Source organism: Alexandromys fortis, unplaced genomic scaffold, assembly GCF_014885135.2.
Source record: "Alexandromys fortis isolate MF-2015 unplaced genomic scaffold, M_Fortis_MF-2015_v1.1 scaffold_40, whole genome shotgun sequence".
Lineage (NCBI taxonomy): Eukaryota > Metazoa > Chordata > Mammalia > Rodentia > Cricetidae > Alexandromys > Alexandromys fortis.
This window is the reverse complement of record NW_026067966.1, coordinates 9195840-9221278: the sequence shown is the minus strand read 5'-3', so window position 1 is coordinate 9221278 and position 25439 is coordinate 9195840. Positions and strand designations below refer to the sequence as shown.

The 25439-nt window shown below is 45.8% G+C and overlaps 1 protein-coding gene across 4 annotated transcripts in view; it reads right to left on the bottom strand.

The window, feature by feature from the left end:
* The window catches only part of Plekhm3 (pleckstrin homology domain containing M3), a 156274-nt gene that overhangs the window by 47948 nt on the left and 82887 nt on the right, over nucleotides 1-25439 (bottom strand). For all 4 annotated transcript variants that reach the window (XM_050154250.1, XM_050154247.1, XM_050154248.1 and 1 more), the window contains one exon: nucleotides 18421-18484. In XM_050154250.1, the coding sequence (XP_050010207.1) occupies nucleotides 18421-18484 (64 nt within the window). The remainder of the gene's footprint in view (nucleotides 1-18420; nucleotides 18485-25439) is intronic.

The following is a 25439-nucleotide window of genomic DNA, read 5'->3' as shown; positions in this document are numbered from 1 at the left end:
ATGCCAATAGCAATGGTTTCTGTTAGGCCATCTGAGTAGCATTTTTATGACATTTAATTATTTACTAACACACATCAGTAAAAATTCAATACGTATTCTATTAGTTCCCTTATCAGTCATATGGAGTAAATTATTATCCATGTCAGATATAGAAACTGGAGGGGTGTAACCTAAGAAAAACTGAAGTTGTGCTAGAAAAGGGGTATAGAGTAAATATAAAATCACTCACCCAGAAACATCCAGTCTAATGTTTCAAATACTTCCTAGTGTCTGTTCGTATACTCTTACTGTACACAGATAGTTTAACCAGTTGCCAGAACAAGAGACATACACAAAGAAAGAAGTTGTGGTCAGATGGGCCACACTAAAGGCTCAGTCCAGTGCTACTGGCTGAGTGGCCCATCTCCCCCCAGTGGGGATCATTCTCGGCACTGCCAGCATCTCACTCAGCACCGCACGCACGTGTCCCTCCTTTCATCACAACGTAGTGAGGCAGGGCTTGAGGGACAGAACTCAGCTGTGACAAGTTTAAATCACTTGCTAAGGCTCGCAGGGTGGCTGAGGAGCACAGCTGACCTCAGACTGCCTGGCTGCAGAAGCTTACGGCCTCAGCAACCCTGCTAAAGTCCCCCTCAGAGGCGGTGCTGGAGCAAACTCACACACCAGGGTTATCTGAAGATTTATCTGAAAGCCAACTATTTCCTTGAACTCAGGACCAAGTAGCACTAAAGAGAAAAGAGAGACTGACGCCAGTGTCCACTCATGAATGCACAGCAGCATAGCTGGGAGGGAGAGAACCCTTTTGAGTCCATTCCCGTCTCGGCCTTCTTCCTTGTGGGGTTCATTCTACTCTGCATCTTCCTTGGGGGCATCTCCTCCTGCCCAGGCTCTATTCACAGACGCAGAACCAGGGCTGGCAAGAGAAAGACTTCTCTCTACCTTAACCTTTCACTCAGAGATCACTTTAAAAGAGCCGGATAACTTAGGTGACATTTTCTCCTGGGAAGACTTAACGGGAGCTTTGGTAAGAACCACAAGTTAAGGCTGGGCATGGTGGTACATGTCTTTAGCCTCTGCACCCACAGGGCAGAGCCAGGCGGATCTCTGTGCGTTCCAGACCAGCCTGGTCTACGTAGTGAGTTTCAGGTCAGCCAAGCCTACACAGTGAGCCCTGTCTTCACCCTGTCCCCCACAAAGAACCACCAAGTGTACTCCTCTACGCTTCCTCCCCGTGGAGCGCAGGTCCTGCTGGGTGTGAGGGGCTGGTGGGCCTTCCTACAGGCAACTTTCCTCACGACTCGCTGAGCTCTCCCAGAGCGTGCTCACCTAGAATGCACGCCTTGTTTGAACTCACCACTCAAGGTTGTAAAACAGAGTCCACAGTCAAGGGGTATGGGTGCTTTCCTTGGGTGCTCTCGGTTGCTTGTTTTTTTGTTTTTTTGTTTTTTTTAAGGAAGGCATTCTTTTACACACACACATTATCATAAAATATGCCATTTTAACCACTTTACACATTCTAATTACTTTTGGTTGGTTATTCTGCACTGATTCCCTTTCTACATAGCCTCTCTACCACTCACCATTCCCTAGTAATAAAAACTGGTTTTCCCAGCTAACACTGGTGGCCACGGTTGTTTCTTGGCGACTATAGCTTCTCTCCTAGTCTGAGATGACTTCAGCCCCGTGGCCCTGTCCCTCCCCACCATGAGTGAGGAACTGAGGTCTGAAATCTCCTTGTCTCCCTCATCCGAGGAAGCCGAATCAACTTCTCTGTCCACCCTTTCATTATCCCGTTCCATCCACCCCATCGCCGTCAGCGGGTGGAGACTCATACTTACAGTGTGTTGAGGGAAAAGCCAGAAGCAAGGAACTAGAATAACTCGCTTCTGCTAACAAAACAAACCAGAAAACATGGTGGGGGCCAAGACCTCACATTCACTGAGTTCCAAATCCTTCCTTATCCCAAGGAGACAGACTGCCTGCCTCTCCAGGCTAAGCTCAGGCAGTGTGGCTTAAGCAAACTCACAGAAGGAATTCAAACCTCAAGATCCGTTTTCAGTTCTCCCCAGCTACCCCTATGTCTTTTTATCCTTATTCCATCTTGCCCAGGCAAATGTGAAAGCCTATGTAAAGACCACTGTGTGTCTCATACAATGAACGCTCCTAGGACTTAACTCCTGGCTACCTCTCTCATTCCAGGAGATAGAGAGAGCAACAGCCAGCTTGGAGGGAGGGAGAAAGAGAGAGGTTATCTCTATGTTAAATTAAACTCAGGTTTGCTTAATATGCCAGCCAACTCATGCCACAACTATTTTGGCCGTCTTTGCCATCCCAAAGCCTTTTGTGGCCAATGTACCATTGTGCTGCTGTCCTCCGTGTGCCAGCAGGCCTCTGGGCCAGTGCCAATAACACCTCCCTTTTCATATTGTGGGGTTAGCAGGGGAGGGCTGCTAATTCCTTTTGTGACCACCAACTCAGAGCCAAGTGGCCAACAATTTGGTAAATTATATACACACCTAAAATGTCAGCTGCATCAGAGATTTTGCTTTTGGACCTTCCAGAAGGGAACTTGTAGGCTGATGGCAATTGTAGAAGAGCCGGGTTTTCTAACCACATTCTGTAGGAGGGGCAGTAGTGGAACTCCAGACATATGCCAGCGATTCCCACCCACTGAAGAGGGGGAATTAAAAAGTCATAGTTATAAATGTACACAGGGGGCAGGGGTGGAAACCCTGGTACAAGTTGTAAATACAGAAGGTGCCAACTCCAAACTTTTGAAAAATAAAAACTTGAAGCTTCTTTCCTTGTAAACCATAATCCATTCTGTAGGTGACTCAGACACTCGGTCCTGGAATCCTGCTGCTTGGATGGCCACAGGTCACGGGTTCAGACAGAATGAAGACAGCACTGTTTACAACTGACCTGCTTTCACATGCCTAAGGCCTGTTCGGGGGAGCGTGGGCAGGAAAGGGATCCTGGTCACAATGTGCCCCAAGTCTCCCTCAGCATGGGGTGGGGGCTGGCACATTGTGGCTAGTGACAGGTGTGTGAGCCTAGTTGTTTCCCTTTGACCCACTGATCCTGCCCCACCCAGCAGGCGGGAGCTCCAGCTTGGCGGAGGAGCCTTTGCTTCAGTGGCAGGAGGATCTTGGTAGCAGTTGGCTGTGATAAAGAGAAAGGTTCGATGGCAGAAGAAAACAGACCAGTATGGTGCTTCTCATTTCTTCAACCAGGGAAACTTCTAATTGCTGGGGCCAGCATGAAGCTGACAGTGGTCATTCTTTATGCTTTGAGACATTTCACATAAACTGAAAATGAGGTGACAAGTGCCAGAACATGGGTTTGAATCAGTTCCTCCACGTTAGCAATACGGCTCTGATAAGTTCATCTCATTGATAAAACACGACAATAATAGTAACCATCTCAGCGGGCTCTTCTGAGGATTAAATGAGATAATCCACATAGATTTAGAACAGGGACTGGCCTAAAGTCAGTCTTGTAACACGGCATTCGTGGAGCACAGAGTAAAGAGGAGCTGTTATCAATCTAATTATTTAGTACAACCTTCTCATTTTACACACAAAGATTTTAAGCACCAGAGATATTATATGACTTGGTAAAGGATAAAGTGTTACTGCTCTCTTAGGTCATGGGGTTTAGAGCTGTCTCTTCTGTTCTCTTGTGACCAACTATGAAAGGAAAATTAAATGAACAGGCCCCTTGCCTTCAGTGGGACTGCATCTTAGCAACTCAGGATGGAATGAGAGGGCTGAGAGTCTTAGTTTTTTGGTCCTGCCTTTTGGCTGCACAGGCACTGACCTGTCCTTCCAGGCAGCAGGCAGGGAAGCGAGACTAAGCTCAGTAGGTGTATTACCTCCTCACTGCCGTGGCCACTCTGTCCTGTGCTCTAGACCTCTGTTCCCGTCAGGAACCCTTTCACAGCCTTCCTGCTCTCCCGGGTTCCTCACCTTTAAATCTTACTCCGCTCTAATGCCCTTGGTAGTACAAGTTCCTCAGCAGCTCATTTCTTACTCACCTGGGCTGCAAACGGCCTCCGGCTTCCTGCTTTACTCCCAGGCAAATGCCCACCCCAGTTCACTAGTTAAGGGCATAGTGCTGCCCGGCTCAAGGGGAGGTCCACAGAGAACATATTATTTTAATGGCCTATGTCTGTGCGTGAGAAATTAGTGGAACTGTCATCAGATTCTAAGCAATAAAGATGAGGGCTTATTTTTAAGGAACATGTAAAGTTGCCACAATCTTGTGTCATTTAAACATTTCAATCACCAATGCATGAAATGTACAATGTCAGCTCTACAAGATTCTAGCTCAGCAATGGACTAGCCATCTTAGATAGTACAAGGACTCTACATTTGCATGAGAAAAACGGTAGGTTTCTCAGAACATACTGCCACAGCTTACACAGGCAGCTTCAATGCTATGCAATATAGGGTAGTACAGCATGCACACTTACACACAGTCCATAATAGCTGATGTTGATAATAAACAGCTGTATATTATTCTATTATTTTAATAATTAGAATATAGTGTTTTTACTTATGGGGAAAAATAAAGATTCCCTGCAGGACCATGCTCTGCTATGTCACTTTCAGTATCTTTGGATGGTACTGTAATACCATAGCCTGGCTGACCTGTGCCAAACAGGTTTGTCTAGGGACCCTCTCTGATGTTTGCAGCAATGGACTGCTTACCAATGCATTTCTTGGAGCCTGTCTGATAGCTACAGGATGCAAAATCATCTACTGAATGTGTTTTTGTAAGCTGTCCTTCAGACTGCATTTGTAAAAATACTTAAAATTGTTACTTATTGACAAAAAACTAAAACAGCTGGTTTCTGGCACAGGAAAATCTTGCCATTTATTCCTCAGAGCCGACAGTGCGTCCCTGGCACTCAGGGGTCTGGCTCCTTCGGGTTTTGTGCCATCTGGCTGAGAAGCCCTGGGAAACAGATGTATGCGGAGTGGCTTCCTCGTTTCAGTGACTTCTCAAGGGGCTTAAGAGCAGGCCCTGGAGAGCTGGGAGAAGCTCAAAAGACTGCACAACTCATCAACTTTTCGCTTTGTAAATGAGGACACTCAGGAACCGGGAGGTAAAATAATAAAGATGATTTCTGTCCAAAGATATGCCTTGTGGTCCTTGGCTCGGGAAGAGACTCTGTGCAAAACTGAAGCTGGAAAAGGGAGGCGGTGATCCAAATGAGATGTACTGAATGGAGTTGTCACAAAAAGATGTCATATATCTTTAACAGGGGTTAACAGGGTTCAAAATAATCCCTACAAGTAGGTTAAGTTAAAAATCCATTGGGGTGGGGTGGGGTGGGGTGGGAGAGATACTCAGCTTTTACAAAGTGACAAGAAATGGCAGGAAAGGGGCTACATCCGGAGGTGAGCCTTGTTTCTATTTCTAACTAAGACTTAATGGAACCATGCATTCAGGGAAATGTATGGAATTTAAACACAATTCAGCACGGAGAAATTCTAAGCGTGAAGGCCCTTCAGGCCAGCTCCCTTCCACCTCAACGTTAAAGGAAGCTAGAAAGCCAATTACATTCACAGCAGGGCTGCTCCTTTACTGCAAGGAAAGAATGTACTACAAACTCCGTGTGTGCTTTACATGCTGGTAAAACTATGATTGCAGGTAAGAAGAAACAGGGTTGCTTTCTGTTTCTGCCAACATCTCAGGCTGGGGAGCTTCTCTTACAGCAGCGGAAACAGTCTGGTCTCGGTGGTTTCCTTTACGGACAAAAATGTGTCTCTATAATTCCATAAAAGGCTGCTTTTTGTGAAGATGGAAAGGATACCTGTGTATGACCTACCAAAGGGCATTCGTTTTCCAGAGGAATGGGTGTGGAGGACTCTCACCTTTCTGAGACTGAAGACCTTTCTGTAAGAGCAGAGGAGGTGAGCTGCCGTCAGGACCAGGGTACCACACTGGGGAAGAGTAAAGGAAGTGGACCGCCTTGAAGGGTGGGGGCTCTCTGTGTTCATTCCCTTGGGGCCCACAGGGACGTCTGGTCTAGGACTGTGTTGAATACAGGAGGGGGTGCCAGGTGGGACAGGTGACATCACACCCGGATCCTGCGGCTGTCAGATTCTGATGCGCAGAACGACAATGCAGCAGCATTACCTCTTAGTGATGGCTGCAATCCAGAGTCTAGATGGGTGTTCTGGTAACACTGAAGGAAGTTCCAGAGAGCCACGGGAAAGAGGCTGGGCTCTTCTGCACACCGAGCCATTACACATTCCGCAACTGAAGTGCACTCTTCCACGGCCTTGCGTGCTAGCAGACTTCTAAGTGTTTTATTGCACCAACATTGAGCCTCACAACATCCTTTTAGGGCAAGTAATATTATTCCCTCTTCAGAGATAAAATTCCTTTGGCACAAAGGGATTTACTCTGACCAAGGCCATTTGACTGAGGTGCACTTGGCTACACTGGCATTTGATCACGAGCAGGTGAACTCCAAAACACAAGGGTGGACGTGCTGTGGTACCCAGTCCTCTGTGATGCCCAAACACAAGGGTGGACGTGCTGTGGTACCCAGTCCTCTGTGATGCCCAACAGTGTGTATCATTACCCTTTCGAAGACCTTTGCTCCAGGCAGAAACTTCATCCCGTGTTGGCCTCACACTGGTGTGCTGGTCTCCTAAAAGCTCCTGACAGCCATCTGCAGTTGGATTTCTATTTAATTTTCTACTTCACAAAGCAATGCCAGCAGAGGGGGGGCTGCTGATACCTTTCCAATGTGATTTATAAACTACAGCTATCAGGACTGTGGGGCTTTCTTGCTGCCACCTGACCTGTGTTTTCATTCTTCCTAATGTTTGTATTGCTGCCCTGACCTTGCAAAGTGACCTGGAATAGCTTTCCTATTTCCTTGTGTGTGTCCACTTTCAGAGCCTGGCTGCCAGCCTGGACAAGCCTGTCAATTAGTATCTCAAGGGTTTGGGATGGGGTCTACAGCCCATTGAAGAGTACAATCTAACACTGACCTCCAAATTCCGTCCCTTAATTGAGCATTCATTAGTTTGCAGGAACAAAAGCAGGCATTCTCTATTATAAAGCAGAGGTCAAAACCGGTGGCTGTGTTTTGTTTGGCCTGCAGAGTGTTTAAATATTGAGAAATTTCACATAAAATAAGGATTTCCGGCTTCTCCCAGAAAATGGACAGAGCTGATGACTCTGGGGTGCTGAGTAACAGCTGTCTCCTCAGAGGGAGATACTTTCAGGTTCAGTGTCCCAAGCTGAAGTTTCACTTCTGGCCACTTCAGCCACAGATTCCGCAGCCTGGTCCCCACAGCAATCCCAGCCAGTGTAGCTCTGCCCTAACTTGGTCTCTTTCCTTCACAATATTGGACAGACTGGAGAGGTGGCCATTCTTAACTGCGGTCGTGTTAGCACATGGGCAACCTGTGGCGGTGGGGGTTGGGAGTCCTTTCTACACGGCTGCTGGCATTTGTCATGAGTGCCTGGTACACATGAGTTGCTTGTCACTTCTTATGTGTGTGAATACATGAATGGCAAAGTCTCAGGAATACAGAACTCTGCGACAGGAACCCATTTCACCAGCTGAAGTCCCGGCAGCTTCATTAAGTCTTTACTGAGACTTAATGAGAAGTCAAAAACCCACACAGCAATGCGAAAGCTGCCCCTGTCAGCTCCCTCGTTTTTCCACAGAAGACAGAGGTGGCACCGCTGAAAGGAGCAAGCTGCCCGAGTACAGAGGGAATTTGAGCCAGGCTTGCAGGCAGACAGCGCTGTCAGCCAGGACAGGGACAAAGCTGTCTTATCGGGATGCGTCCTTCCTGGGTCCACCTCAGGGTACTGCAAGTGAAGGAACTTTGGAAAGTACCAGGGATCCTTAGGCCTTCGGCACCTGACTAGAGAAGGTCTTCTTCCTTCCTATTCTTCTGCTGCCAATGAAGACCAGCAGAAAGCATGGAAGGAGCTGGCACGTGGCACCAAGGGGTAAAATCCCACTGACATCACCACGTGGCACAGAATCGCAGGCACCTCCACTCCAAGAGAGCAGGATTGTGTCCATCTCTGGAATATCTTGAGAAAAGAACCTCTCAGTTCCAGGATGGTTTCTGGTTTATCATGCTTAATCCATATTTGCCGAAGGAGTGAATGAAGACCCACTCAGAGGGCTGGAAACAGAGAACTGGGCTCACGCTTCCGGTGCACAAGGACAAAGCGAAGATGACAAACTGTGTCCTTTGCATGTCTGGCCACACTGGAATCTCTCAGTTCTGACAAGAGCGTCACCATCGGACTCATTCATGAATGCTTTATTGAGACAACTGTCCAAATAATCCTGATGTGCTTAGATGGAATATTCTTTAGGAATGTCAAGGTTAGTGATGAGTTTTTGCTTGTTTGTTTGTTTTTTCTCTTTCTGCTTTAGTGATGGGAATATTACAGGCCATGTCCCAGAGGGCTTTGAGGCTACCAAACCCAATGAGTCCTCTGCACTCCTGTCTGCCTGGCTCACATCTGTAGGCCCTGACTCTTAACTGAAGCCTTCCCTGACAGTCAAATTACTATTGCTGAGAGGCGAATTACCCCAAATCCAGTGGCATAAAAGAATCGGTTTATTGCGCTCCCAGGCTCTGCAGGCCAGGCAGCACACAGTGAAGTCAGGAGGCCAAGGGTGGAGCGCTCACTCACGGGCAGCGGTAGATGGTGGCTGCCAATTCAGGCTCAGTTGGGCTGTCAGCCATGGTGACTACGTGTGACCCCACCATGGGGTTCCTTATAGCATGGTGGCTTCGTGCCAGGTCTTGAGAAGGTGTATTACTTTTTATAACTTGGCCTTGAAAAATCACACAGAAAAAGTTTCAATGTCACAGCCACTCAGCTTCGGGGAAAGGAGATAAAGCCTTGCCTCTCAGTGAGAAGAGGTCAAACTCACAGGTAAGAAAGCCACATGTGATGGGAGGTAGTGCTCACCGGCCTACAAAATGCATTCTGCCACACCAGGCTGGGTGTGTCCACAGGCACTCTGTGCTCAAATATACTGACTTGGCCGGCCCTTCTGGCCTCCACGGGCACCCACACCATAACATACACTTCAACATACACATAGATTTAAAAAGTAAAAATAAGTCTGAAGAAAAAAGGCCAGAGTTGGCAAGACGGCTCGGTGGATGAAGGAACTTCCCTGAAGCCTGGTGATCTCACTTTTTGACCTCAGAGCCCACATGGTGAAAGAGGGCTAACTTCCACAGGTTGTCCCTTGAAAGCCCGACACACTGTGGCGTATGTGGTATGGAAGTAAATAAATATGTTTAAAAATTAAAGGTAGGTAGTCATATCTATCTCACAAAGTTGGTTAGGGGATAAAACATAAGGAATGTGTGTGCAGATGTGGGGTGGTATTATTACAAGGTAAGATGATTTTGTAATATGTTTATATATTCTTTTTGTTGTTGTTGCTTTGAGGCAGGGTCTCTCTATGTAGCCCTGGCTGTCCTGGAACTCACTCTGTAGACCAGGACTGGCCTCGAACTCACAGAGATCCACCTGCCTCTGCCTCCCGAGTGCTGGGATTAAAGGTGTGTGCCACCATGCTAGAACATATTTCTACATTCTTTAAATATGAAAAGCGAGGGTTACGGAGCTGGTGAGTAAAGTGTTTGCCTTGCAAAACAAACAAACAAACAAAAAACCCCAAAAACACCTCGGTTCCATCCCCAGATCCCTCATAGAAAGGCTGGATATGGTGCATGCACTTAGAAGGCAAGCTCAGGGAAGGCAGAGACAGGCAGATCCCTGGGCTTGCTGACAGGCCAGCCTAGCCTAAATGGTGAACCCTAGGCAGCCAGTGAGAGACTATGTCAAAACAAACAAACAAAACGTCAAATGTAGACAGTACACTGAAGGCTGTTATCTGGGTTACACGTGCATACACATAAACAGACCCACATATGAACACACACACATATGAACATACAAAAAGGAAGGTGAGAAGTGGAGTCTGAGTCCTCTCTCCCCACTCCCTGCTAGCAGTCGCGGGGCTGGAATGTGCTTCAGCATTCCATTCCTGACATCAGAACACAGTGGAAGCACACCTGGACTCCCAAGGTCAGGCCACACAGAAAGAACAACGTCACCTTTTCCTCTCTCGAGCCACTTTCCAGCCAGCTATCACATCACGAGGATTCCTTGCACATCCGTAGTGGCCCGTGTGGCCTCCCACTAACAGGCCTCCATCTGCCAGCTGTAGGAGTAGCTGACACTGCTCCAGCTGGTGACCACAGGCCCCAGCCAGCATACTGCTTGCAACCTCAGCTCAGCTGAATTGCTCAGGAACTCCTGGCCCATAACAACCACGAGAGACCGCTACCATTCACTCCTGTGTGAGATGATATGCTTTGGGGTATTCTGTAGTATAGCAACAGATGACGAACACACAGAAATATTCTCCACTAACCAAGCATAGCAAGGCAGACTGTGTAGCCCCTCTGGCCACGTTCCTGGTGACAGGTAGCGCAGCTGCGTGCGGTGTCAGGCTGAGCAGTTGGGCTATGGATGGCTCAACAGCAACACTGGCAGTAAGTGTTCTTAGGAAAGGGGTCCATAATGAGGCCATGCTATGACCAATTTTATATACATGAGAAATAACACAAAAATCACCACCAACATGCGGATGACTGAAAAGCTAAAGTAGGAGTAGGAGCCAAGGAACTTAGATCCCAGGAAGATGGCTCCAACACTGACTGCCACCTGCCAACTCTGTGGCTGCATCAGCTATTACATAGTGTGTGTACCTGAAGGGCCGAAGGAGGCTTCTGGAACCTCCGCTGAGTTCTTCTTCACCTGGACAGCGGGGCTTTCTATCCAGCACTCAGAAAAGGGCATCATTCTGATCCGGGTTTTAGAATTCCGTTAACTCTGTACTTGGGTGTCAATGTTTTTCTGCTACAGTCCCTGGCCAACTCTGCCCACCTCCTTTAACACAGCTGTGAGTCACGCTGTAGCTGGGCAGCGTGCTAAAACTAACCAGCTAGCATAAAGCACAACCTTCACCATCATCTTGTTATTTATCTGTTTTATCCTCCTCAGCCAAGTATCCCTAGTAACAAGTCATTAAAAAAATCAACAACTAAACTAAACAACTAATTAAATATAACCTAAATTCAAAAGCCCCGTCATTACTGAGACACAGCTCTTCAGGATGAAAGATGTCTGTTCTGGATCTAGTCCTTATCACTCTGCCCCTTGTCCCTCCACACGAAATCAGGAGCAAGCTAGCATCTGAGCAAGACGTATGAACTGCTCAGCACCTACTCAAGAAACACCTGCTCCTCTGAGATGCTAACCAGCCAGCCCTTCAAAGATTAACATTCAACCCCTTCCCACCACCTAGGAAGAAAACCTTTGAGGAAAGAATGTACATTCATTTTCTAAAACTTCATTTGCTTAAAAGGCATTTTCCCAAATACCATGTGGCCTCTTTTTCCTAGTCAACAGCCCTGGCTAGAGCAGCTAACAGATTTAGCAATGTCTTAAAGGCAGCTCGTTCCTGCCTTGTCCCCGAATGTGACCAGGGGTTTCTGAAGGCACAGTAGTACAGCAGACACAAGCCCCGGCTAGGGAGCAACAGAGGCGAGCTGTCATGCTTTGTGTTTCTGCTTGTTAAGTCCAAATGCTCCTAATTAGTTATTCTGCCCAATAATGCCTGGTGGACAATGGTGCAGGGACTGGGGCTGCTGAGTCTATGAATGCAAGTCCCCTAGCCTCCTGAGGCTTGGCGATTGGTGGCTTGGTTGTGGGCACTGAGGCGCTGTGTTCCTGCTGGCTGTGGACTCAATGACATCAACCCACATGTGAATAAAGGTCATCACCTGCTAGTGCTTTGGCAGAAGGGCAGCTGCCCTGAGTGCCCACTTAGTCCTTGCCTTTGTCTACTGACTCTGTGCAGAGTTGCCCACAGACAACACTCTATGATTCTGTTTGCTCAGTGGGGGCAGGGCATACACAGTGATTCACCAAACATCCTTGAAGAATTCAGCAAAACACATCTTCAAAGACTGGCCTTGAACTGCCTTGGACATGGCCTTTTTGTGAACTCACTCACTAGCTACAACTCCAGGAAGCCTCTGAAGTGGACCACCAGGTGCATTGTTCCCGTGCGAAGCACTTCTGACAGACACTGATGTCACACTTATGACAAAAGCTCTATGAATAGGGGAACTCGCCAAATCCTTAGCTGAGAAGTTAGCTGTCCAGGGACATTTAGTGCGTATTCAGAAAGACTGAAGTACTAGCTAGGCTTGGTAGTACATTCCTGCAATCCCAGCACTGGGGGCGCTGAGGTAGCAAGTCTGAAGTGGAAGCCAGCCAGGGAGCATAGCAAGATCCTGTCTCAAAAACGAACAAAACGTGGGCAATACTGAACAACTCAAGACCATTCTGACTGTCAAACTGGAGGTCAGTGGACTGGAGAGGTGGCTCGGTGAGTAAGACCACTTGCTGTGAAAGCAAGAGGGCCTGGGTTAAAATCCCAACCACCTATATAAAAGCATGCCCTGGCTTCCAGAAGCTTGCTGGTTAGCCAGCCTAGCCTGAATGGCAAGCTTCAGGTTTAGTGAGAGATTATGAGTTAAAAAATAAGGTGGAAATGGACAGAGGAAGACACCTGTGGTGGTTTGAATAGGAATGGCCCCCACAGACTCGTGTGTTGGGATGCCTGGCCCATGGGGAATGGCATGTCCTTGTTGGAGTCAGTGTGTTGCTGCTGGAGGAAGAGTGTCTCTAGAGGTGAGCTCAAGCCAAGCAGAGTGTATCTCAGTCCCTTCGTGATGTGGATCCAGTCGTAGAACTCTCAGCTCCTCTCCTGCACCATGTCTGTCTGTGTGCTGCCATGCTCCCTGCCAGAGTGATGATGGACTAAATCTCTGAACTGCAAGCCAGTCCCAAGTAGATGTGTTTCTTTATTAGAGTTGCTTTGGTCTTGTTGTCTCTTCACAGCAATAAAAACCTTACTAAGACAACATCTGACATACTACTCTGGCTTATGTGTGCATGTGTGTGTATACGTATGATGTGGGATTTCCCTCTGTGCGCTGTGAATATCATTGGTTAATAAAGGAACTGCTTTGGGCCTATAGCAGAGCAATAGCAGAGCTATAGCAGAGCTAGGTGGGGAAAACTAAGCTGAATGCTGGGAGGAAGAAGGGCAGAGTCAGAGAGAAGCCGTGGAGACAGACGCCAAAACTTTACCCAGTAAGCCACAGCCATGAGGTGATACACAGATTAATAGAAATGGGTTAAATTAAGATGTAAGAGTTAGCCAACTCTCTCTTCCGCTCCCTCCCTGTTCTTACTTTTCCCTCTCCTGTTACTCTTATCCCCAGGGACCAGTCTCTGTCCCCTCTCTGCCCCTCCTCTCTTCCAAAAAACCTCCTATGTGGAAAAAAAAAAAGAGTTAGCCAATAAGAAGCTAGAGCTAATGGGCCAAGCAGTGATTTAATTAACACAGTTTCTGTGTGGTTATTTCGAGGCTAAGCATTTGGGAACAAATAAAAAATCAGAAGTCATTTATTTGTTGTTTCACATATGGACCTTACTACCTTGGTTTTTATTTTGAGACTATTAAAAAATTACACTTTTGCCAGGCGGTGGTTGTTGAAATAGGGGCGGCGGGGCTGCGTCCCCAACACCCCGGCCGCTTGGCTAGCTCATGCCCGAAATAACAACACACAAACTGTATTCATTTAAGAACTGCTTGGCCCATGAACTCTAGCCCTTACAGGCTAATTCTCGCACCTGGACTAGCCCATTTCTAATAATGCGTGTAAGCACCCCAAGGTGCGCTTACCGGGAAGATTCTAGCCTCTGTCCATCCTGGGAGAGTTGAGCATGGCGTCTGTGCTCCGGAGAGCAGAGTCTCTCTAGGAGCAGAGCAGAGTCTGACCTCACTTCCTCTTCCGCCCAGATCCTATTCTGTTTATTCCACCCACCTATGTTCTAAGCTATGAGGCCAAGCAGTTGGTTTATTATAATTAACCAATTACCTTCCTCCATCAGGTAGTGGCTCATATCTTTAACTCAGCGCTGGGGAGGCAGAGGTAGACAGATATCTGAGTTTGAGGCCAGCCTGGTCTACAGAAAGAGTTTCAGGACCAGAGCTACACAGAGAAATCATGCCTCAAAAAAAAAAAAATCTTTTTTTTTTTCACTTTTACGTGTCCCATGTGTTCACAAAAGCTTAGTAGCTGTCTGCTTGGCCTTTTTGAAATGGTTTGAGAATTTGAAAATCAGTATGCATTTGCACTTCCAAAGGAAAGTCTTCATAATTCTTTTGCATAAGAAACAAATAACAAGCCGGGCGGTGGTAGTGTACACCTTTAATCCCAGCACTCGGGAGGCAGAGGCAGGCGGAGCTCTGTGAGTTCGAGACCAGCCTGGTCTACAAGATCTAGTTCCAGGACAGGCTCCAAAGCTATAGAGAAACTCTGTCTCAAAAAAACCAAAAACCAAAACCAAACAAACAACAAAAAGTACCCCAAACAAAACAAGGTCTCCCACAAAAACCTCAATAACAGGGGCTGAAAAGGTGCGCAGCAGCTAAGAGCTCTTGCTGCTCCTACTGAGGACCTAAGTGTGATTCCCAGCACTGATGTTGGACGGCTCATGACTGCCTGTGACTCCAGCTTCATGGAATCTGGCACTCTCTTCTGGCTTCTGTGGACACACCACACAAGTATAACAGATACACAGGAATAAAAAATGTCTTTACAAAGAAACAAACTAAGTTTTTCTGTCTTTTTTTGTGTCAGGGTCTCATTCATAACCCTGGTTATCCTGGAACTTGTTCTGTAGACCAGGATGGACTTGAACACAGAGATCGTCTGCTTCCTGAATGCTGAAGTTAAAGGTGTGCACCACCACCACCTCAGCCTGAATACCATTTCCAGCCACCGTACTTGTTGAACAAAATTCCTCTGGAATCCAGTCTGAAGAAACTAGTGTATCAAGCTGGTAGGCCCTAGACCTCCCAGGAACTGGAGAACCTTTGCCTTCCCTAATATGCCAGGTCCTCGGCCCTGCCGTTAGGTCAGAGCGGCCTTGGCTCCCAAAGACGCTGCCCACCGACAGGCCACGCAGCGTGCTGACATCCAGAGAGCAGTCTAGTTGCTGGAGAAGCACAGGCCACTGGAGACTCAGCCCCAGCACACAGCTGACCAGCAACTACAGCAGCTCTCAGCTAATGGGAAGGCAACCGTCAGGACTTGCAATTTCCCCCACATATCCAAGTATACTGTAGTAAGAATGAGTATATCCCAGGGGCAGAAAATTAAAATAGTTTCTGACTGTAACAAAAGATCTATTAGGTAGCTAAAAGTCTTTAGCCATAGTTGATTGAGCACATTTGTCAAAATTTTGAGGGGTGTTATAAAAATGAACCATGAGCGGTGCATTTTTTTTTTTTTGGTACCAGAATGTTTTCAGCATCTTTAAATAATATCAGTGCTTTGTATCCTACATTATCTTAAAATTACTCATCAACTTCAACTTCCTCTTCATTGTATCCACTATTGTGAGTGTGTGACTATGTGTGCACACACCTGCATGTGCTTTCAGTCCTCTCCTTCTGTGCTGGGGATACTGGGGATCAAACAGCTCATCACACTTAGCAGCACGAGCCTTATCCTCTGAGACACAGACCAGCTAGGATGCCTAGTAAATCAGAGCCTTTTTTTTTTTTTAAATTTCTTTAAAAAAAAAATCAAACTCATAAGGGAAATTTGTAAAAGTTTTAAAAAAAAAGGACTCTATACCGTTCAGGAGCGATAACTTCTCAATAATTTATTAATTTTCCTTTCTTTCACTATAAAACATACACCTAAAAATTCCTTTTTCCATAGTTATCAAATAAGATAGAAAATTTTGTCTTTATAGAAGCCCTTACGAGTAAGGAATGGAATCAAATGGGAGAAAAGCCCCGACTCCAGCAGTCCTGAAGGGGAAAAGCCTGGAAGGGAGAGACCAGGAGTCTCAGACCCTTGGAGGCTTATGGCTGGACGGCCAGGAAGGGTTCCTGCTACCCTGACATGCTCTTTCACAACAATGCTAGCATTGTTTCTCCTGCTCCAGGTCCCCTCTCTTCCCTATATCTGAGAACAGTTCAAACCTAGAAAACATACTCGTTATTGGCCCAGAAACCAAAGGGAGATGAGCAGGGATACCCTTCAGGGCTGATAGCCAAGATACAGACAGATCAAAAGCCAAATGCAATTTGGCCCACCTCAGGCAGAAGCAGTAATTGAATTAAATTTCCTCTAAATATGATAAGTTTGGGGCTCTTAAAGCCAGGCACAAAGAACTAGGTTAGAGCGAGCAGCTACACCAATGGATGCCGAGCCCGCGCCCCCGCCCCCGCCCCCGCCCACAGGGACTTTGATAAGCTGGAGATGGTTTCCATCACTCCACTGTCCGGCTGAAAACTGATTAAGCTGCTTATGGGCTCCGGGGGCTAATGGCCTGGCCCCCCAAGAGCACCACTGTCACTGACTGAAGTAAGCTGCTTGGCCTGTATGGTCTGATTATTACAAGAAGGAAAAAGAAAGGGCCGTGGGGGAGACAGCAGGGTACACGCAAGCTCTAAGAAGCAGGCTTATTATTCCAAATGGATACACACCGCTGACACCCTCAAATGGATACACACCGCTGACACCCTCAAATGGATACGGAATGCTGCAATTCTCTCTTCCTCTGACACCAGAACTTTTTAAAGGGGAGTCACTCTGTTTTAGACCTCCACCTTTCTGAGCGTGTCTGGTGCCTTTAAGCACCTCATGACAGTGCCTGGGCCCTAGGCTACCATGATCAGACAGACCACGAAGATAAATAAATGTATATCAGAAAACTCCATCAATTCACCCCCATATGATACAGTATATCATCAAGTGACTGAAGTTGGAGATGCACCCCTCGGTGCCCTAGCCAGCCAAATTCCATGGGTGGCAAGGACTAAAGGAGCAAGCAGGTCTAAACTTGACAAGGAATATAGACTCACCCTAGCCTTCTCTGAGGCCTATCCAACTATATGTTATATTATTTCTTCCATTTGAAATAACTGTCTTGCCTCCAAATGAAAATTAACAAAAAAGTTTTAATTTTTTTAAATTAAAAAAAGACATATACTAGAAACCTTGAAAAGTAATTTAGAGTCTGGAAATGACTGAAGGCCTCGGTGAGTTTTAAGCTGCGCTCACTCCTTTTGGTTAAGACAACTGGATGAAAACAAGGACGGCCGCCCAGCAGTCTGGATTTCTGAAAGTTGTCGCAATTATTTTTCGATGAGTTCTTCAGAGAGCCAGCATTTATTTAGAGAGTAAAGCATCGCTTTCTTTCCGTGTCGAGCAGCTTCTCGGGAGTGCGCTGTTGATTTAAATGATTAACCAAAGCTAAGCCTACTCAGAACTTAGGACTGAGCACACAAACCTTGGTTTCTTCCTGGCTGCTAACCTGGTCAATCATTACAAGTCGTGCAGTAACAGACTGTAAAAGCTGGCTCCGCCTCCTCCGTGCTCTGCTGTAAGACCTCCGCGGCCACCACTGCCTCCCCATCTTTTCTCTCACATAGCCTTGAGTGGAAATATTCATGTCATGTAAACTTCATTATTTTAAAGAAAACGACTTATTTTTAGTGTAGTCACAAGGCATCCTATCTCGTTGTGTCCACTGCTGTCTCTCCTCAGTGCCATCTTTCCAGAGGCTGGAGCCACGGATGTATTTCCTGTCACTACGAATCGCAGTGTGGACACGCCACTGAAACTGTTGTCCCTGTCTGGATTCAAAGCTCATCCATGCTGTCGAGTGTACCAATATTCCACTCATTGTTTGGCTAGACAATGTTACGTAATAATGAGAAACAACACCTATCGGCTGATAAACATCTGGTTGTTCCCTGCTCTTTCTTCCTACTGTGAATCATGTTGCACTGGGCATTCGTACAAGAAAATGAAAATTTTGTTTGATTTGTTTTGTGACAGGGTCTTGCTATTCCAGCCATGAGGCCTGAGCTGTCTCGGTCTCCATGGCTGAAGGGCAGGGGCACATCAGCCCACTCAGGATCCACGCACAGGTTTTCCTAAGGACATACGTTTTATCATTACCTTGGGCATCTACTTGGGATCTCTGGATTATACGGAAATCTAACCTTTATGGAGCTGCTAAACCGCCCTCCAGATGGTCGTCCACTCAGCAATGAAGAGAGCTCCAGGGACTCCATGCTTGGGTGTCCGCCATTGTCTCACAGCATCTTTTAGACTAGATCTCCCTCTCGTTCAGAGTAAAAATAAACTGAGTGCGAAGAAACCACCACAGGACAGATTAACACACCCACAATCCACAAAGTGACTTCTGACAGCCCCTCGGAGAACTTACCTGCTGCAGGTCAGCAAGAGAGTACAGGTGGATGTGTTGAAGGAGGTATTCTCTTGGGAAAATTCTGAAAACAAAGGCAGGTACACAAATGACCAATGGTTCTGCACGTTTCCTATGTTAAATCTCACTCAGAATTCCTTCCCTCTGCCCTCAGTCCTCCCCGCTTTCACCTCTGCTTAGTTTCCAACCCTCTGAGAAACCTCTAAGACTGCTCTATCCTCTGACATGTTTCTTTGTACCACAAATACTATAAATACATTTTTTCATTTCTACTGTTATCTGAACCGCTATAGTATTATGTAGTGTTCTAGGACACATCTGATTTTTGGTGTTTTGGTTTTGTTGTTTTGGTTTTTGGAGATAGGTTTTGATATGCAGCCCATTATGGCATTGAACTTAAAACCCTCCCTCTTCAGCCTGACAGATGCTGGGATTACAGGAGTGTACCACTACGCCTGGCCCCACTTCTGGTTTCCTGTACTAGTTATGTCTCCGACAAATTGTGTGATCTTACTCACACATCTCTCAAACCCAGCGTCTATGCTGGTCCAGCTGCTATGCTGCATAACAAGAACAACTGAACGTGATACTCCTAACATCTCTGTAGCAGTAACGATAATGTGCTGATCTGAATAGAAATGGCCCTAAGAGGCCCATCTGTTCCAACACCTGTCCCCTTTTGGTAGAACTGCTTGGGAAGGATTTCGGGCTGCAGTCTTGCTAAAAGGAGCTATTGTCACTAGAGGTGGATTTTGAGGTTTTTAAAGAATCGTGTCACTCTGTGCGCCTTTCTCTCTACCTGGTGCTTGTGGATCAATATATAAGCTCTCCATTATCTCCTTAGCGATGCTTGCTAATGTGAATCCGAGAGGAAAGGGTTTTCCTACAAACGTTTAGAGACAGGGCTGCGCTCGTGTGCCTAGAGGAGGCAAATGGATTTCCACAGCAGGGCAACAGGATAGCTTTCTCCCCTCTCCCTGTAAGCAAACTGAACTAGAAACACATTCCCTAAATCGTTTTCTGCAGACATACTAATCACAGAGGAAAGATGGAGGAAGGACACAAACACTAAGACCAGGACAGGCAGTGTCATCCACCAAAGAAAATCACGTCACTGACAGAGAGCAGCAGCAAGTTCTCTGTTACCAGAGAACACCGAAGAAGCCTGCCATCAACTGGCACATGCAGGTCAGTACCAATGGTCCCATTTTATCATCTTTGGAATTGTTTCACATACTGGGAAGGTAACTTAGGCTTCATTTATAGCTTGTTTTAATGAGAAAAGTGAGAAAAGATGAAAACTAAAAAGGAAAAAGGTCGTATGTGATTCAGAGCCCTTATATTAGCTGACACTTGGGGTTAAACATGCAGAGGTAACTGCCTATGAAATCAAAGGCAATAGCCTTAACATGAAAAGCAAGGGGGACTTTATTTCATTTTGTTCTATGTTATTAAGTTAAATAAATCAAGACTCATTTAACCTAACTAATTTCCAAGGACTTAACTCCCACCAAGCCCCAATACTCAGGACAGTAAAGGACTGTGTTAAACTCAGAGAAAAGTGGGCTCTTCACAAGATTCTGATAGAATTATTCATGTATGTAACATGTGCAGAGACTCAGTTCTCAGAGACACACAATTGTCTCTTAAAAATCCAAAGACTGGGGCTGGAAAGAGGGCTTAGTTGGCAAGATTCCTCCTGGATAAGCAGGTGGACTTGAGTTCAGTTCCTGGAACACACGTAAAGACACCAGGTATTGAGTGTCATGGGGGGAACCAAGCTTCCTGATGGCATCTGAGGCCTGATCCCTGGGCGGAAGACAGTATATGCTGAGTACGGTAAACCAGGGAAGACCACAGTCCCCAGGGGAAACTCATGACTGCTGCTTTGCTAAACAGATGTGGTCAAATGCCTTCTAAATACTCATGTTTATATCCACAGATTAGGACAACTCTTGGCCTTTGTCAGAGAAGTTTCTTGTTACCTGGGAAGCGACTGACACGGAAATGGTCAAAGAGCTTAGAATAAGAGATGGCGAAGTTCTCGGCCAAAGTGGCATATCTGTACCACCCTCTCCTAGGCCTAGGGAACCTTGGAAGAAGGACAAAAAGAACAGAAGAACTGGAGGATGGGGAAGTAAGTTGCAAAATGATGTCTTCTGAACATGATATGGTGGTTATCCTCATGATCTCACTACATCTGTGAGATATGTATCTACAGATGTGTATTAGATATGTATCTACAGATGTGTATGAGATATGTATCTACAGATGTGTATGCACAGAAGTGCACAACACTGGGCCTGTCAACATTTCATCATAGTAGGGAATATGGTTCATCCCTCCCTGAGAAATCTTTTAAGTAGATTTTGAGCGTTCTAATTTTATTTTGAAAGATTTTTAAAAATATTTTAAATTACATGTAGGTGTGTGAACATGAGTGCAGGTGCACACAGAGGCCAAAGAAGTTGGATCCTCCTGGAGCTGGAGTTACAGTTACTGGCAGTTGTGAGCCACTTGATGTGGCTGTTAAGAGTCTCAGGTCCTAGGGAGGAGCACTGACGTGGTCTTAGCCCTGAGTCATCTCTAGCCCCCGAAGGACTACTGACAATAGCAGCTGGGGAAGGGGTGTCACTTTCTTTAGTAGCATAGCCACCTATAAGTTGCCCATGCTCTAGAAAATAGCCTCTCACCTATGTCCCTTCAAGCAGCCCTAATTAAACTCAGTGGGTCACACACACATATGCATGAAAGTGGAGGGGGCTTTGGGGGAAGAAGAAAGCTTTCGATGAGAGAAGGTAATGGGGTAAAATGACCACAATTCAATATATACATGTATGGAACTGACAAAAGAATAAAAATATGCTTAAAAAAAAGCCAGATGTGGTTACAAGTACCTCCAGTGCTAGTGGGGGCAGACAGGAAGATCCCCGGGGTTCACTGGCCAGATAGCCTAGCCAAATCAGTGAGCCCCAGGCCAATGACACACTGTGTCTCAAAAAAACAAGGTGCAAGGCTCCTGGGGAATAACACCCTAGGCTTCCACACGCACACATACACATATGCACACACAATTAAAGTGAGGGGAGGGTTGCAATGGAAATACCTCAATTCAAATAGGCTTTAAAGAAAAAAACTCACAACACACATACTCACATGCACAATCAAAAAGGTAACAACAAATGCAGACCTCCAGAGTTTGATTCTGAGTAATAAGGATCTCAAAGAAAAATAGGGGTGAGTAAGGGATAATTTACAAAGAAAACCATTTATTCACACATTACTGTGTTTTTCAGGAATACGTGATCCAGGGTAGGTAATTTGTAGTGAGTTGCATGAGCCACTCACTGTCTTGGCTTTGGAGGGCACCTGCACCCACATCAGAACCTGTAAAAAGCATCATGAGGCATCCCAGGAAGAAGCAATTTGGTGTTCGAGATATGAGCTGCAAACTCTCTGGAAATAGTTACATTAGGCTAGATGTGGAGAGGACTCATGCGTCCAGCTATGCTTCGAGCTAATGGAAAAACAATTTGAAATCAAAGGCAGGTATTTCGATGAGAACCCACATTGAAGAAATAAGCTTCAATCATTTCTCTAGGTACCTCATTTTGCTAATCTCATTGGCTGAAAAAGTGGCAAGATTGCACAAGGTATTATATCTGAGTAGATAGTTACAAGAAATAAGGGTTTCTTTTACCTGGTCATTCAGAAAGTATGTGTAAGCTACTTAGCAACAATCTACAGCCTCAGCTAGCAATGCTTGATAAGTAATTTGGACTGTGATTATTCTGGGGCCGGGTTGTAAAAGTGACAGATCATGCTATTTTTATATACCCTAGCTCAAATTCTTAAAGTAGTTTAAATAGGAACGAGAACGTCACACTTTTCCGACAGTAGTCCAGAAAATGATTTTAGGTAATGATATATATTTCATTTAATTTAGGAAAAGAGAAAATTACTCCTACTTTTGGAAGAATTTTTCAGTAAAGGGTTATACGTGTGTACAGTTTAGTATATTTAATATCTACCTTCCTAGCAGTCCTTCCTCAAAACTTATGAATCTGTTTACTATGGCATGACACTGTCTTGCAGGCAGTCTCTATCTCCATTTAATGTTTATGATATCTACGTGTATATTTATATATAAAATATCTAATATATGTTTTTGGGCCTATGGAAAAAGCCAAAGAAAAGAGGCTATACAAGAGAACAGGAAGACAGACAACTTGCAAACATTTCCAGAGTTGGTTCAAAAACAATTAATTATGATATAAACTAAGGATAGCTGCTTCCGAACATTTTCAAATGCTATCTACATGTTATAACCTCTGAGCTCTGGAAGATTTGTGCAGCTAGTCTGTCAAGATTATAGCCCAACTTTAGTTAATGACAGTTTAAATGAACTAAGTTGAAACTAGCCATAAAAGCCCGGCTAATTCTAGAGAATAAACAAAAAGGTGTATTATTTACTTAGTATAGAGAAGTGCTATTAATTCACTTGCAGTATTAATAAATTATGATCTTTAATGACGCTATTTTAGGGAGATGTGAGAGGCACTAGTGGACAGGCATGATGACTGGAACCCCTAGCTCCCAGATCACAAGGTGGTAGGAGAGAACCTGACCTTCACGTGGGCACAGCGGCATGTGAATGCCTACACACACACACACACACACACACACACACACACACACACACCTACTTTATGATAATACTGTTGCCAAGTGGGTTTATTCTGAGCTTTTGTTTTAGATTGTCCAGGTGAGGGAAACTAAATGATAAGGGATTAGTTAAATGTGGTAGAACAATCAGGACATGTTCTCTGAGGGATTCCCTGTGTCTTCACTGCAGGGCCAAGCCCACATCTGGGCACTCCTCCTAATGATGGACTATTTGCACAGAAAGACCCAGGCTCTTCGATGCCTCTAGACTCAGCTTCTTTTTGCTTCTTCCTCCTTGTTTATCTTTTGTCTCCTCAGTTTCAATGGTTATTTAAAAACAGGGCAGCTGAGAGTGCCGAGCGCACACTCTGTCCAGGTGCTTTCCCCTTATCTGTAGACGTGCTCATTTACAGGCGAGACAACCAGCTCTGAAAGCTGGTACAGAGGTGGGCTCTGGGGCAGGACTGTCTACCCTCAGGGCCCACCAAGCCACCGGCACTGCTGTTACTACATTATTATTGTTGTCCCCTCTTTGGTCTTGGTGGCCCAGTTGCAATCTTTAGCTCTGTGGCAACCTGGAATCACAACTCCAGGGGAGCATGGTGTACCAGCCTACTCCCAATCCATCCTGTGAGAAATGTCCAAGTTGCTCTACTACTGATTCCCCCAAACTGAGATGAGAGCTAAGGCTCCAGCAGCCAAGACACATTGTTCTTATCATTCAAGCTTACAATCCATGTCTAAAAGTCTCTAATGCCTCCAAACCAGGAGCCAGTGTGAATGAATGAGATAGCCTGGGGCTAAGAAACAGGACAGGCATTATTGTATCTTCCAGGAGATGCTGGGCCTGAAGGGGCAAGAGGACGAGCAGAGACTACAGTGGAGCAGAGTCATATATCTAAACTAGATTCTGCTACGTAAAACTGAGGGAAGCTCTGTGCAACGCAATCTTCAGAATTTCAAAGAGAAGTGGGACTGTGAGTGTGTGTGTGTATGTGTGAAAAATTTTCCTTTTCTTTTCTTTAATCTGTGTATGCATATGTGACTTCCCCAATAAGACAGAGACCTAAATTGGCTCCAATATGATTAATTATAATTAGTGCGTATGTGAGTATAGATGTAAGAATGTACCATGAAGCACATGTAGAGGTCACAGGACAACCTTGGATATCAGTCTTCACCTCCCCCCACCCTCTTTGCTTTTTTTATTTTGAGACAAGGCCTCCTTTTTGCTGTTCTCTTCTGCCATATGACAGGCTGGTTGGCCAGTGAACTCCAAGGCTTCTCCCGCCTTTGCCTCCCATCTGCCCTAGGAGTTCCTGGATTACAGAAACATAACACCAGGCCCAACTTGTAAGTGTGTGCGTGTGTATGTACATGTGGTGCAAGCATCGTATGGGCAACTCCTACTTTTAAAATGTCATTTCAGAGCTTGCTAGAAGCCATCCCTGTAAGGCTAAACGAAACAGGTCTGATGGCCAAGTTCAATCTTGAGGTACCCCTTGTTTTGCACCTCTGATTTATACCTATGCTCCTGGCCCTGAGTTGAGTTGAACATATAGGCAATTCTTCTTCATGTCCCTTCAAAACATGTCCCTTAATGGCTACTGATTCCATGCTTCTTGACACTGCCGAGATTTCCCAGAGTTCTCCACACACCTTCATGTGTGGACATGATAAATAACTCTTCTAACAACAAAAAGTTAACAAGGCCTTGCGCTAATTCAACAGGGTCACCATCTGGGAGCCATCAGAGACGGGACTGTCACTGCTGTAAACACCGAGGCTTCACAGAAGACACTGACTCTTTCTAAACTAATCAGTGCGGCCAGTCAAGATTTGCAGCAGAGATTCGAGAACGAGACATCCATTTCACAACAATAACAAAAACAGTGAGGACGAAAACCGTACAGTCATAATAACAAGGGGCCTAAAAGCAAACTGTGACTTCCCTAATAAGGCAGAGACCCAAGTTGGCTCCCTGGCGGTCAAGCGCCAATACAATTAATCAGTCTGTTTCCAGTTTTCTCACGACAGCAATATTAACAGTTTGCTTTACTCTGTTTATATGGTGCTGACAGGTCTTCGGCATGTTGGGCCTACTTGCTGGTGATTAATGACCACTCTCATTCTGAAGTAAAACCAGGGAGGAAGAGAATGCCTCTTATGACCAGTTAGGCCCCGAAGCCTCCCTCGTTGTCTTGTTGTTGTTTTCCCTGCCCCCCACCAGCACCTCCCTCTGCCCACCTCTATCTATGTGTGAGAATATTCATTCTCCCCTAACGGGCTCAGCTCCCTTTCCCTGCCCTGAGATGCTCTGTCTTCTGCTCAGAAAGGACCCTAAAATGCACACC